A 15,300-nucleotide genomic window follows, 5' to 3' on the forward strand; every position below is an offset into this window, starting at 1 on the left:
AGGTCTAGAGCAATAGAATAACCCTGCTTTTCTTCAGACACTGTCGAATATATACCATGATCGCTAAAATTTAGCTTCCTCCTTCCCTTCCTGGCTCAGGATGAAAATCAATACTCTGTCCTAGACCTAGGATGTGATTCCCTTTGTGGGTTTTCATGAAAGAGGGAGGAACAAACAAGGAAATGACCCCAGATGGATGAGTTTTGTATAATTTTCAATCACATGACCTTGTTTGGGGAAGCAGAAAATAAGAATGAAGACAACTACAGAGAAAGTTCTTACAGTGACTGCGCTCTGATTATGTTTGCCAGAGCTGACTGGATCAGAGCTGAGGCTCTCAGGCGCTTGCCCCCAACTCTAATCCCACCAGCAATCTGGAAGCTTAGTGACCTTACTAAAAATTTGAGGGATATTGAGGAATAAAATCATGTTCCACAGCATACCGTAGTCTGCCACTATCTACCTGGTCGCATCTCCACACTTTCTGTCCTCTCTCTCTCCCAGCTCTTGTTCTGGAATACCTGGCATTGGTCCTCAAGCAGGGTTTCATACACACCATTTTCCTTAAGGTGTGATTGTCAGTCATCACATAAAATAAATTGCACAGCCAATAAAGGGGGAGAAGAGGGAAGTAAGGAAAGAAGAACACATGAGCACCTCAAAAGTAAATGGGGGGGGGGATAGTTCCCATTCAATCATTGACATTCTATTATAGAACCGAGATCCTTCCCACAAGGCACCAATAACAAAATAAGTAACTTCACCTACATATTCATTTATCTATCTCAAAACAAGTAACTTCAAAACTTCAAAACAGAAGAACAAACTTTCAGAGATGAACCACCATAAAAATCACTACTATTCTATCGGGGCAAGCAGTGTGCCTCAGAAATGTTGAATGACATTCATACATTTTCCTTTCCCCCCCTTATCCCTCCCTATCTGGATGGCCGAGCTGATGGCATTTCATGTTTAGGAACAGAACCCTCAGTTAGGGTTGCTGGGTAAGTGAGTGCAACGTGGCCTCTGTGGCCAGTTCGTGGTCACACTTGGTTGCCACGCTTAAAATCCACCTGTAGGTTCTACAAACATTAAAGGGCATGGGTATTCAGTACCTTCAGACTTACTTGTGTTCCTGTGATTCTGGTTCCCTGGGAGAGAAGCATCCGTGGTCCAGGCTGGAATGTGCTGGTTGGGATGCGTGGCAGACGGCACAGTGCTCTTGTTACAAATCGTATTTGTAAGAACAATATCAGACACTGGGACTTCACCATCGGTGACCAAAGGTTCAGTCCCATTTGATTTAAAATAGGCTTTTTTTAATGTTCCTGAAAGACAAAAAAAAAAAAAAAATCTGATACATAATTAGAAGTGTTTATTTTTAAAAACATATTGAGAAAATTCTCAAACTACTTTCCCAAGTCTCATTCTATCCTGGCTAACCCAAAGAGGAAGATGATGGCTCACAAAACTACCCACTTCATTGGAACAACCAAGAGAGTTTCTTTTCTACCACAAATAACCTAATCCTGTGAAGAAACCACTCCTTTCTCAAAAGCTTCAGGCATAGAAACTGAGCCTCCCATCTAGGGTTCCCGGTACCCAAAGAATTCAGGGCAATTCCATTTCACCTGAGACTCACAACAAATAAATGAAATGTGGTGAATCTTGGTGTTTCCTTCTGGCTTTCTCAGTTTCTCAATTTCATCCACCATTTTATGCTACTTAGTACCCAGGACACAAGCTCTTCATATCTCTATATCTGCCGCCAAAGGACAACAGTGCCTGCTTAGGTTCAGCCTTTATTTCTCCACATTTTCCACTAAGTTTCAGTGACCTGTGCATAACAAATAAATAAAAATAATAGGGCTCATATATTTACCAAGCCTAGCTCGGAAAACCCGCCAAAAAGTAAACTCTAATTCTAGAAAAACTAAGAGAAGGAACTAAATTACCTTCATCTTTGACCAGAACCATAAATATGACTATAAGATACAGGCATTAAAACTAAGATTATCAACTGGTCACTTTCTCAGGGTATTCATTCATCGACAAAATAGTCAAACCTAAGATTACTGGAAATCACCTCACTTTGGCTTTAGGCCGAAACTCCTGAAAACCTTGAAAGAGATCATGTATTTTTAACTTAGTAAAAATAGACAACAGATTGTTTCCAGAATATAGCACTGCAATTGAGTATGTCACTAAAATAAACAAATGTGATATTGATTCATTATAGAAATACCCAAGGGAGATTTTTTTTCTAAAAGAATTTACAGCGAATGCTCTAATTGGCTCTCACTTTTCCAAACAGTCCACGGACCATTAAAAATAAAAGAAATATAAATAAAATGTTTAATATCAGTCTATGGAAAAAATTTCCCTACATGTGCTTGACACTTGGAAAACATTAACTACAAATCAAAATAGAAAAGCAGCTGTTTTCTAGCTAACTAAGGTCAACAGTTTCATCTGCCAAAGGATTCTAAATAAAACGTCGGAGCATAAAAACTCAATCGTGACCATGTGGTGCAGGTAACATACTCTCCAAACTGTATGATTATGAGTAAGTATTAAATGCAGTAAGCAAAATGAAAGACTTCATGTAATTGTTTTTTATTTTCAAAATGATTGAGATCAAAATAAATGTATTTGATAGACTTGATGACTATGTAATACAGATTTCATTCATACAGGAAAATTTACCAATCAATTAGATATAATTTTATTTTCATCCATTTATTAGTTGCTCTCACCATTCCTTATTTTGGCATAAAGAGACTTTTCACAATAACATGTTAATTCCATTAACGTGGCCATGATGAACTTTTAGTATATGTGCTGCCGAAGCCAGCACCATGATGAACTTTTAAAGTCCATAAAGTTGACTTACTTAGCAGGCTAACCCTCTGAGTCAGCATCCAGCTCTGTCAACACACATTTAGCAAATGCAAACTCCTCACAGTTACATCCCTGAGTAATCCAATTCAAAAGGAGTTGCTTTCCATATGAAATATTTCAACAGTTGTTCTCAACATTTTGCTTGTAATAATTAACCATATTAATAATCTTTCCTTTATCTTTTTCATCAAACCACAGTGGTGAAAGTGTTAATGACATCTGCTTAGGGAGGCAAACCGGAAGAGACGCTTAAATACAGAGAACAAACTGAGGGTTGATGGTGGGAGGGGGAGAGGGGAAAATGGGTGAGGGGCATTGAGGAGGACACTTGTTGGGATGAGCGCTGGGTGTTGTATGTAAGCGATGAACCACAGGAATCTACCCCCAAAACCAAAAGCATACTTTACATACTGCATGTTAGCCAGTTTGACGATAAATTATATTAAAAAAATTAGCTAAATGAATTACCAGAAGAAGAAGAAGAGGAAGAAGAAGGGGGTCATCTTCTGAAACACTGACTGGAAACACTGAGATAATAACTTTCTAAAAAATTCAGCTTCCTTGCTCTTAAATACTACATATGAAAACAAGCTGGCAGAATAGATAGAAAGAGACAGGTAATATATGATACATGGTAGTTGCTGTAGTTAATGTCCCTAAAGTACATTTTTAAGAGACAGGCAGATGGACCAACCGACAAAGAAGGAGAGAGAATAAACCTAAGGACCTGTCTTTAAAAGCCTGAACTCACTAGGACAATTTCTTTTCAAGCAGCTCTGGAAACCGATCAACTCTCACCTCACAGTTGGTCATTTTTTAAAACGTACAAACATTAGAACTCGATAAGACTAAATACCCTCAAGCTACACCACGGTGAGCTATAAAAATGCTGAGAGTGATTAGCCCACAATCGAGAGTTCACTCTTCCAGTTTCGCCCCAGAATTTTCTACACTCTTATTTTTACAGTGCTGTGGTTAAAAGTACAGGTTCTATAGCCTGACCACGTGGGTTTAAATCCCATCTCTGGTGCTCACTAGCCCCGAAACTGGGCAAAGTCTCAACTGCCATTAACTAAGGAAAATAAAAGTCCCTCCCCTCATGGGACTGGCTGTTAAGATCAAATTAGTCAATATATATATAAACATTTGGAACAGTTCCTGGCACATAGTAAGTTCTCAATAACTGTTAGTCATTAGTACATAATGATAGTAACGAAAGTAAAACTGTCTTCCTTAGGGCTATTTAGGTACTTTTAAATAACTATCAATTTCCATTTACTCTAAGTGCATCCCACATAACAAAATGGCTAAGGAAAATTTCAAAAGTGAATCACCTAACCTACTTTTGGAGTAAAAGAAGTGTGGCTCTTTCACGCCCAGTTAATAATATAAGGCCCCACCAATCAAGGTTGTTTGGCTCAAAAGTGTATCAGCTCTGGAACACAGCTCTGTTTAATTAACAATGTTTAAGGAGGGGCACCTGGGTGGCTCAGTTGGTTAAGCATCCTACTTCGGCTCAGGTCATGATCTCATGGTTCGTGGGTTCGAGCCCCACGTCAGGCTCTGTGCTGACAGCTCGGAGCCTGGAGCCTGCTTCGGATTCTGTGTCACCCTCTCTCTCTCTGCCCCTTCCCGCGCCCCCCCCCCCCCGCCTCTGTCTCTCAAAAATAAATAAAACATTAAAAATAAAAAAAAATGTTTAAGGAAAAGTCTATAATTCCAATGATAATATCTGAACTTCACTGGTCACTTATAATGAACGTATAGAGCACTGTCGTAGGCAAAATTAACATTCCTCCAGAGACATCCACCTCCTAAGTCCCAGAACCTGTGAATATGCTACCCTACATACCTTAAATGGCAAAAGAGATGTTGCCAATGTGAATTAGTTAAGGAATTTGAGAGGGGGAAATTACCCTGGATTATTCATGTGAGCCCAAGATGGTCACAGGGTTTTTACAAGGAGAAGAGGGAGGTGAGAGGTTTTGTGTATCAGAGCCACGCAGTGTGAGAAGGTCTTAATGGACCATTGCTCATTTTAAAGATGGAAAGAGGCCACAAGCCAAGGAACACATGAAGCCTCCAAAAGCTGGGAAAGACAGGAAACAGACCGTCCCCTAGAGTCTCCAGAAGGAATACAGCACTGCCAACACCTTAATTTAGCTCATTGAGACCTATTTCGACTTCTGCCCTCTACAACTCCACGGTAAGGTATTTGCATTGTACCGAGTAATCAATTTGTTACAGCAGCAATAGGAAACCAGCACAAGCACCTTGCTAAGGATCTTCACTATAAGCATCTACTGAGTTAGTCTTCCAACAATCTTTTGAAACAGATGCTATAATTAACTCTCATTTACAGAGTTTCAGGGAGGAGGAAACTGAAGCTTTCAAGAGTTATTTAATGCACCCAAGAATGGAGTCAGGACATGACACACACACACACATATACACCCATATACACTTCTCACTTTGGACAAAGTCTGCAGGTTTTAAAAAATCAACCATCATACACATGTAAAAAAATTATCTTCCTATGATGGGAGTTTAAAAGTAATTCCTCATCTTTACATCTCTAGCCATGCGGTAATACATTCACTGGGCATTTTCTATGTGCCAGGAATGCTGTATTTACTCTCTGCTGAAAACACGACATTTTGTAAAAGCTCCTTATCATCAAGACGTTTATAGATTAGTTGAAATCTATAGTTGAAATAGGCATGTAGTCTAAAAATACAAACCATGATACAAGTGCTTTGAGAATGGTAAGCATAAGACAATCTGATGACAGAAAGCAGAGAGGTAGCTGTCATTCCATTTGAGAAAGCCAGGAAAGGTTTCCTAGGAGGAGATCATACTCAATATAAATCTTAAAGGATAATTAAGGATTGTCGAGGTTTGAGCAAAGCATCTGTGGGGAAGAAGAAGGAGGTATAGTAATAGGGAATGGAGAACTTTCTAGTTGGAGCAAAGGGAGAAAGATACTGAAAACCTAGCGGCAAGTAACTAAACATGGCTAGCACATGGGGGCCTGGCAAGAGGAAAGGCTAAAGAGAGAGAAGAAGCCAGACTATGAAGAGGAGTTCCTGTTAAAGGCTTGGAGTTGTTCTTGTGATGAAGAACTTTTGAAGGATCTTAAAAAGGGTGGCACATTAGAATGATCACTGTGGCAGCAGCATGGTGATGGAAAGGGGTCAAGTCCAAGTGAGAAAAGAGGAAGGTCTGATCCAAGACAAAAGCAGTGAGGACTCAGGTAACATTTGGAAGAGGCAAAAATTATGGGCTCATCAGGGAAAGAGTCAGAGGTCACTTCAAGGTTTCTGGTTTGAATTACTGTGTGTATGAAGGGACCTTCCACTGAGATAAGGGTGACAGTCATTAAGGCTGTTCATCAAATATTTTCAAGTCTCTCGCATTCACTAAGACATATGCTTGGGTCACATTCTCTGGCCTCATTCTCTGTCTCTGGACATTTCTGATGTTGTGCTCAAAGGGCACAAGCTTCCAGTTATAAGTTGAATAAGCTCTAAGGATCTAATGTACAGCATGGCAATTATAGTTAATAATACCATATCATACCCCTTTGAGGAAAAGAAAAGAATCTCCAGTGCTCTTTTTCTTTCTCGTTGGCACAATAACTACACAGGTGCAAGATGATGGCTGGGTGATCAGTTTAGTCCCTGAATGAGCATAGCCCCCATGTCATTCTCAAAGGACATGCAGCATGAGTGAGAAATTGACCTTTGCTGTTTTTAAGCCACTATTATTTTAGGGTTATTTTTGTTACACAGTATTGCATAGCCTATCCTGACTAATACAGAGAATGAAAAATAGAATTTGTAGGAGCTGGCTTTCGTTATTGTTATTGTTATAATTCATTGAGTATAAAATCTAGAGCAATCTAAGCATTTCCTCCAGAATGCCTTGTCAGACCCCCACAAATCTGATCTTTGTGGTCCCAGTGCACACACTGTTTGTATCACACATATATTCAAGAGCAATTGTCTGTTTTCTTGTCTGCCTTCTTGAAGGTAGGAAGGTGTTCTATGCATGTCTGTATCTCAAGTGCCCAGGAGAATGCTTGGCACCAGTGTAGGCCTTAAAGAATATTTGTTGCATGTGTGAATGATGAAGCAACTCATGGATGGGCGTGGATGACACTTCCAAGAGAGTCATGGGTGTAAAGTGAGAAGAGAGAGAGCCTAGGACAGAAACCCCAACCATTTAATGGCTAGGTAAAGAAAGATAAGCTCCAGGAGACAGAGAAAGAATAGTCAGAAATAGAAGAAAAATCAGAAATGATAATATGCAGGCCAAACAGAAGAGCATTTTGGGAAGAGAGTCAAAACTGGGCAAGAGTATATCTGGTCACGTGACCCTACTTGAATGAAAGACCGTGTTGCTGGCACCAACTAACAATGAACATGCTCTTTGTGAGCTGGTGTAAACAAACACAGAGAGAAAGCACGCGTTCTTCATTTCAGAGTCTTGTTCAAACACACATCAGTTTCAAATGCTGTGCATTGGATAAAAAGTCACCGCCTCAGTGAGGCCACCATACAATGCACTCAGTGCCTCAGTAAGAATATTTAGTAGTAGGACAAGAAGAGAAAGAGGGGAAGATCAGATTGCAGTGGGTTGAGGACTGGATCAAGCACAGAAATCACCTGGGGATCTTGCTGGAAGGCAAAGGCAGGAGGTGGGCGTGGAATCTGCATTTCACACAAACTCTCAAGTGATGTTGATGTTGCCAGCCCATGGACCACACTTCGAGTGTAAGGCTTTAGACTCCCATTTCAAAAAGCTTTAGACGTTACATATAACCTCAGACCTGAGCGGTTAAAGAAAACTATTCTCAAGTTTGGAAGCTTTATGTCCCTGAATCTGTACCAGAAGGCCAGGGTTATTAAATGAATTTGGGGGCTCAACTAAGTAAAATGCGGAGTCAGGTCATAAAGGATAATAGAGGATCTTAAATTTTTTGGTGTAAGGAAATAAGGATCTGGGAGGTTTTTCCAGGTTAAAGTGATAGTCAAAATACAACATTATAAATTAGGAAGTTAAAATTCTTATAATTCCAAATTCTCGTAAAAGCCACAAGCTGTAAAGATATTTGCTAAGAGAAAAACTCTAAGTTTAATCAATGATCTTTAGCTGATCTAGCATTTTTGTAAGGAATATTTCTCTTGAGTTCAAGAAAAATGGCCTATTTACCATACTTGCGACAATCTTCACCACTATCATTTTTCTTTCTTCTTCATCGCATGACAAAAAACAAACAAACAAACAAACAAACCACATAGTCCTTTCATAGTATTAGGAAAATTAGGAATGTTACCTCATACCACTCATAATAAGCTTATGCCTAAAACAAACAAAATGTATTTTTGATGTGGATGTATGGAACAGCCTTTGAAACCAAGGCTTCAACAGCCTGGGAAAGAAGATAGGGAGCATCCTAATGAGATTTTTTTGGACCATAACTTTGATGCAATTAAATTAGGATGAACAATGGTTTGCAAAGCTCAGCGCAAACCAAAACCCAAAGCACCACACTTGTAGGAATGTTGCAATACCCCCCCTCATTTTTTCTCCCTGACACATACTCTACCCACTTCAACCTTCTCTCCCTATACCTGCCAAAGGCACCTTTGAAAAGCTCTACCAGATCACACATGTCACTCCCTTACTCCAACACCCTTATTGTCCCCATTGTGGAGTTCAAGATTAAAGTGCCACTCCATCAGAAAAGTCTGCTCTCAACTCAAACTAGCTTTGGGCCCCTGTCATAAACTCTCCTAGCAACTGTTTCTTCCCACATCGGTTACCTCTGTTGGCATTAAGTGCGTGATCATTTTTTAATGCCTTCCTCTCTCGTTGAACTGTGGGGTCCAGGAGGGTAAGTTTATTCAATGCCAAGTTTATTCAATGCCAAGTTTATTCAAGGAAGATTGCCTTGCACTCAATAAATGTTTGTTAAAGGACTGAATAATTCAGTATCAAATATAGCCACAATTCTCTTTCAAATGTTTCCCAACATAGCAAAATAAATATTGCATATATATGTTTAGATATTATTTATACATTTGCATATAATTTCAAGCAGATATCAGCTCAATCTCTAATAAAGTACTCCAGGGCATAAACCGACTCTTCTAAGGATGTGATGGCAATATAACCTGCCCCCAGTTTAGTTCTGATAAGAAATGGAAAGCCTCTGAAATTAACACTCGGTCTAAGCATAAAAGTCATGTGAAACCTGCCATCACATTGCAAATCCAACAGTGAGTCAATTTTATTCCTTCCCAGCAACTATACTGGCAACTGAAATACACTGTAGCAATGGCTGGGTAATAGGCTTATGGGGTTATGGGTTATGGGATTACTATGGCACTGGATCATTGCACAAAGATTCTAGGTCTTATGGATAGAGTTTAAAACAGATAACCCCATTTTTAGTCAATTTTTGACTATAGTAAAAACTAATTCTTTCCTTTAATAATGAATTTTGTCATTTATAAAAACACTTTCACAAATTTTTTCATTTGACTTTCGTAACAATGCTGGGAAATGAATAAAAATTATATTCCTCCACTTACAGAGAAGTTAAAGCATCTGACCAAAACTCACACATCTACTAAATGGAAGAGGAAGACATTAAACCCCAGCTTCCCAGTGACATTATAAATTACATTTCTATGTCACATGGCCCTTCATTATTAGGTTATAACTAAAGAAATAAAAATCTAGGGAGAATATTGTAACTTTCCAACTCTTCAATTTTCCCTTCAATGTCTTTCGAAAACCTAAATCTTTAAAAAAAAAATGTTTAGTGTAATTGACATACAGTGTCACATTAGTTTCAGCTGTGCAACATAGTGCAACTTCTCTCTGTTATGCTGTGCTCACCCCAATGTAGCTACCATCTATCACCATAAAATGCTACTACAATATCATTGACTATATTCCCTATGCTGTGCCTTTTATTCCTGTGACTTACTCGGTAACAGGAAGCCTCCCAATCCCATTCACCCATTTTGCCCATCCTCCCACCCACTTCCCTCTGGCAACCATCAGTCTGTCCTCTGTATTTAGAGTCTCATTCCACTTTTAGTTTGCTTGTTTGTTTATTCACTTTTTTGTGTGTTTTTAGATTCCACTTACAAGTAAAATCATATGGTATTTATCTTTCCTAGTCTGACTTATCTCACTTAGCATAACAGACTCTAGGTCTATCCATGCCATCACAAATGGCAAGATCTCATCCTTTTTTACGGCTGCATAATATCCTGCTGTGTATATATATCACATCATCATATCCAATTGTCTATTGGTGGACAATTGGGTTGCTTCCATATCTGGACTATTGCAAATGATGCTGCAATAAACACAGGGGTACGTACACCTTTTTAAATTAGTGTTTTCATTTTCTCTGAGTAAATACCCATAGTGAAACTGCTGGATGATATGGTAATTCTATTTTTTTTTCATTTTTTGAGGAACATCCACATTGCTTTCCACAGGGGCTGCACCAGTTTGCATTCCTACCAACAGTGTATGAAGGTTCCTTTTTCTCCACATCTTCACCAACACTTACTGTTTCTTATGTTCTTGATTTTAGCCATTCTGACAGCTGTAAAGTGATGTATCATTGTATTATAATTTGCATTTCCTTGATGATTGGTGATGTTGAGCATCTTTTCATGTGTCTGTATGTCTTCTTTGGAAAAATATAATTCAGGTCCTCTGCCCTTTTTTTGTTTTGTTTTGTTTTTTGCTTACAGTTTTTTTTTTAAACTTGTTTTATTTTTTTTTTAATTTATATCCAAATTAGTTAGTATATAGTGCAACAATGATTTCAGGAGTAGATTCCTTAATGCCCCTTACCCATTTAGCCCATCCCCCCTCCCACAACCCCTCCAGTAACCCTCTGTTTGTTCTCCATATTTAAGAGTCTTTTATGTTTTGTCCTCCTCCTTGTTTTTGTATTATTTTTGCTTCCCTTCCCCAATGTTCATCTGTTTTGTCTTTTAAAGTCCTCATATGAGTGAAGCCATATGATATTTGTCTTTCTCTGACTAATTTCACTTAGCATAATACCCTCCAGTTCCATCCACGTGGTTGTAAATGGCAAGATTTCATTCTTTTTGATTGCCGAGCAATACTCCATTGAATATATATGCCACATCTTCTTTATCCATTCATCCATCGATGGACATTGGGGTCCTTTCCATACTTTGGCTATTGTTGATAGTATTGCTATAAACATGGGGGTGCGTGTGTCCCTTCGAAACAGCACACCTGTATCCCTTGGATAAATGCCTAGTAGTGCAATTGCTGTGTCATAGGGTAGTTCCACTTTTAATTTTTTTGAGGAACCTCCATACGGTTTTCCAGAGTGGCTGTCCCAGCTTGCTTTCCCATTCTGCCCATTTTTTAATTGGATTTCTGTGGGGGTTTTGGTGTTAAGTTGTATAAATTCTTTATGTATTTTGGATATTAACCCCTTATCAGGTATATCATTTGTGTATATCCTCTCCCATTCAGTAAGTTATCTTTTTGTTTTGTTAATGGTTTCCTTCACTGTGCAGAAGCTTTTTATTTTGGTGTAGTCCCAACAGTTTAATTTTGTTTGTTTCCCTTGCTTCAGGAGACACACAAGGAAAATATTTCTATGGCTGATCTCCAAGAAATCACTACCTATGTTTTCTTCTAGGAATTTTATGGTATCAGTGCCACATTTAGATCTTTAATCCATTTCGAGTTTATTTTTGCATATCCTGTAAGTAAGTGGTCCACTTTCACGCTTTTGCATGCAGCTGTCATTGTCCCAGCACCAGTTGTCGAAGAGACTTTTTCCCATTTTATATTCTGGACTTCTTTGTCATAGATAAATTGACTATATAAGTATGGGTTTATTTCTGAACTCCATTCTGTTTCATTGATCTATGTGTAAATTTTTGTGCTAGCACTATACTGTTTTTATTACTATAGCATTGTTGTATATCTTGAAATCTGGGATTGTGGTACCTCCAGCTTTGTTCTGATTTCTCAAGTTGGCTATGGCTACTTGGGGTCTTATGGGTTCTATACAAATTTTAGTATTATTTCTTCTAGTTCTAGGTGAAATGCTCTTAGTATTCTCATAGTAATTGCATTGAATCTGTAGATTGCTTTGGATAATATGGACATTTTAACAATACTAATTCTTCCCATTCATGAGTATGGAATATCTTTCCATTTGTTTGTGTCATCTTCAATTCTTTCATCAGTGTTTTCCAGTTTTCAGAGTAAAGGTCTTCCACTGCCTTGGTTAAGTTTATTCCTAGATATTTTATTCTTTTCGGTGCAATTCTAAATGGATTGTTTTGTTAATTTCTCTTATTGATGCTACTTCATTAGTGTATAGAAATACTACTGATTTCTGGGGGTTAATTTTGTATCCTGCAGATTTACCAGTTATTTATTTCCTCTAATAGCTTTTTGGTGGAGGATTTAAGATTTTCTTGTATATGTATAGTATCATGCCATCAGCAAATAGTGACAGCTTAACTTCTTCCTTACCAATATGGGTTCCTTTTATTTCTTTTCTTTTCTGATTACCATGAATAGGACTTCCAGTACAATGCTGAATAAAGGTAGTGAGAGTTCCTAATCTTATAGGAAAGGCTCTCAGTTTTTCACCATTGAGTATGATGTTAGCTGTGACTTTTTTACATGTGGCATTTATTATGTCGAGGTATGTTCCCTCTAAACCCACTTTGTTGGGAGTGTTTATCATGAACAGATGTTGAATTTTGTCAAATGGTTTTTTGCATCTATTAAGATGATCACATGATTTTTATTCTTCATTTTGTTGATGTGGTTGATCATATTGATTGATTTGCAAATATTGAACCATCCTTGCAAACTGGTGAGTGATCCTTTTAATGTATTATTGAATAGTTTGCTATTCTGTTAAGAGTTTTTGCATCTGTGTTCATCAGGGATACTGGCTTATCATTTTCTTTTTTTGTGTGGTGTCTTTGTCTGGTTTTGGTATCAGAGAAATGCTGGCCTCATAGAATGCCTTTGTAAGCTCTCCTTTCTCTTCTGTTGTTTGGAATAGTTTGAGGAGAATACATATTAACTCTTCTTTATTTTTTTATTATTATTTTTTAATGTTTATTTATTATTAGAGAGAGAGAGAGAGAGAGAGGGAAAGTGTGAGCAGGGAAGGGGCAAAGAGAGAGGGAGACACAGAAACAGGCTCCAGGCTCTGAGCTGTCAGCACAGAGGCCAACGCGGGGCTCAAACTCACGGACTGTGAGATCATGACCTGAGCCAAAGTCGGAAGCTTAACTGACTGAGCCACCAAAGTGCCCCAGTTCTTCCTTAAATGTTTGGTAAAATCCACCTTGAAATCCATCTGATCCTGGACTTTCACTTTTTAAAAACCTAAATCTTTATTTTAGAGTCCAAATTTTTGGAACCATATAGACAGCTCAGACTATCCAATAATTTTAGAAATACTAAACTGGGGCACCTGGGTGGCTTAGTCAGTTAAGCATCCAACTCTTGATTTCAGCTCATGATCTCACAGTTTCATGAGTTCAAGCCCTGCTTTAGGCTCTGTGCACTGATCACACACAGCCCAACTGGGATTCTTCCTCTCTCCATCTTTCTTCCCCTTCCCAACTCATACTCTTTCTCTGTCTCTCTCAAAATAAACTTTCAAAAAAAAAAAAAAAAGAAGAAGAAAGAAAGAAAAAAAGAAATACTAAACTAAACTAAACCTTTGTAGCTCCAGCTTCAGGTTTGGGGGTTGAGGAGAGAAACAATTTGCTACTGCTCTCCTCTATATCCTGCTCCTGAAATAATTATTTAGAAAGTCCAACTCCCTTATCTTCCAGAATCTCTTTACCAACTTGACTTTTTGCATGAGAGAAGCCCAAAGGGACAAAACACTACTACACAGAGTACATCTGTATTAGCATAAGGCTTTTATTGCTTTGATTATCTTTTCCTAATTCATAATCCTCTCACTATTATTGTTGTCTTTTGAAGCTACAACTCATGTTACTTATACAAAATTGGCATCCCAGCATCCCACAGCAACACTTATAGACCCACAAATAAATAAAAAACTTTGAAAGAGCATGTAGTTAAAAACTCAAACCAAACAGAACATTTTTTAAAGTAAGCAGAATAATTTAATGAGGTTATTTTTAAAAACAAAAATATAAAACTGTTTTATTACAAAAACAAACATGTCAGTTATAAAATAGAAAATGTTTATTTGAGCAGATACTACTTAACATATCCATATCAAATCATCTGGGGCAGAATCTATGAAAAGAATGCTTTTGAAGAAACTGTCCAGGAAACTCTCACTTTCTAAAGGTTACTTAAAAATAAGCCAAAATGGTACTCAAAAGTGGTTATAAATGGTATATTTCCTAATCCCATATATAGTGATAAAAAAAATTGTACTCTTAGGTATAACCCAAGAGTAATGGAAACATAGGTTTGCACAAAAACTTGTATGTGAATATTCAGAGAAACATTATTCATAATAACCAAAAGATGGAAACAACTAAAATGTCCATCAACTGGCAAATGGATTTTAAAAATGTGGTAAATCAATACAATAGAACATTATTTGGCCATAAGAAAGAGTGGGGTACTGATACATAATACAACATGGATGAATCTTGAAAATATTATGCCAAGTAAAAAATGCCAGTTACAAAAACCACATATGCTCATACAAAATGTCCAGACTAGGGACATCTAGAGACAGAACATAGATTAGTGGCTGCAAGAGGAGGATGGAAATATAGGGGACTCACAGTAAAAAGTATAGAGTGTCTTCTTAAAGTGATAAAAATGTTCCGCAATTGATTGTAGGGAGAGTGACACTTATCTGTGAATACACTAAAAATTGTTCAATATATACTTTAAATAGGTATGTGAATTATATTTCAATAAAGCTGTACAAAAATTAGAATCTAATAAATAAAGAAGCAAACAAACAAATTTAACCCGATTAAAGCACTGCTTTAATAGCATCTCACCTCCGTGCAGAGACCTCTAAGCCCTGAGGTACTTTTTTTTTTTTTCAATATATGAAGTTTATTGTCAAATTGGTTTCCATACAACACCCAGTGCTCATCCCAAAAGGTGCCCTCCTCAATGCCCATCACCCACCCTCCCCCCCCCTTCCACCCCCCCATCAACCCCTGAGGTACTTAAAAATGTGTTTAAAACTTACATTTAGCATTCTACCCTGAGAATGAAAGGAAATACTCTTCAGTGTGTGTGAGCCTCTGAACCTCTTAAAGGAATTAGACCTTTAAAAATGACAGTGGTCTGACTGAGGGAGCTCCTATCAGACAGACCCTCGCAAAGATAACAACT

General features: G+C 37.9%; 1 protein-coding gene across 5 annotated transcripts in view; it reads right to left on the reverse strand.

Annotated features, from left to right (window-relative positions):
- Positions 1 to 15,300, reverse strand: part of CORIN (corin, serine peptidase) — a 251,746-nt gene that overhangs the window by 203,569 nt on the left and 32,877 nt on the right. For all 5 annotated transcript variants that reach the window (XM_049632007.1, XM_049632004.1, XM_049632005.1 and 2 more), the window contains exon 3: positions 1,128 to 1,328. In XM_049632007.1, the coding sequence (XP_049487964.1) occupies positions 1,128 to 1,328 (201 nt within the window). The remainder of the gene's footprint in view (positions 1 to 1,127; positions 1,329 to 15,300) is intronic.

This window comes from Panthera uncia, chromosome B1 (assembly GCF_023721935.1).
Source record: "Panthera uncia isolate 11264 chromosome B1, Puncia_PCG_1.0, whole genome shotgun sequence".
In the NCBI taxonomy this organism is placed as follows: Eukaryota; Metazoa; Chordata; class Mammalia; order Carnivora; family Felidae; genus Panthera; species Panthera uncia.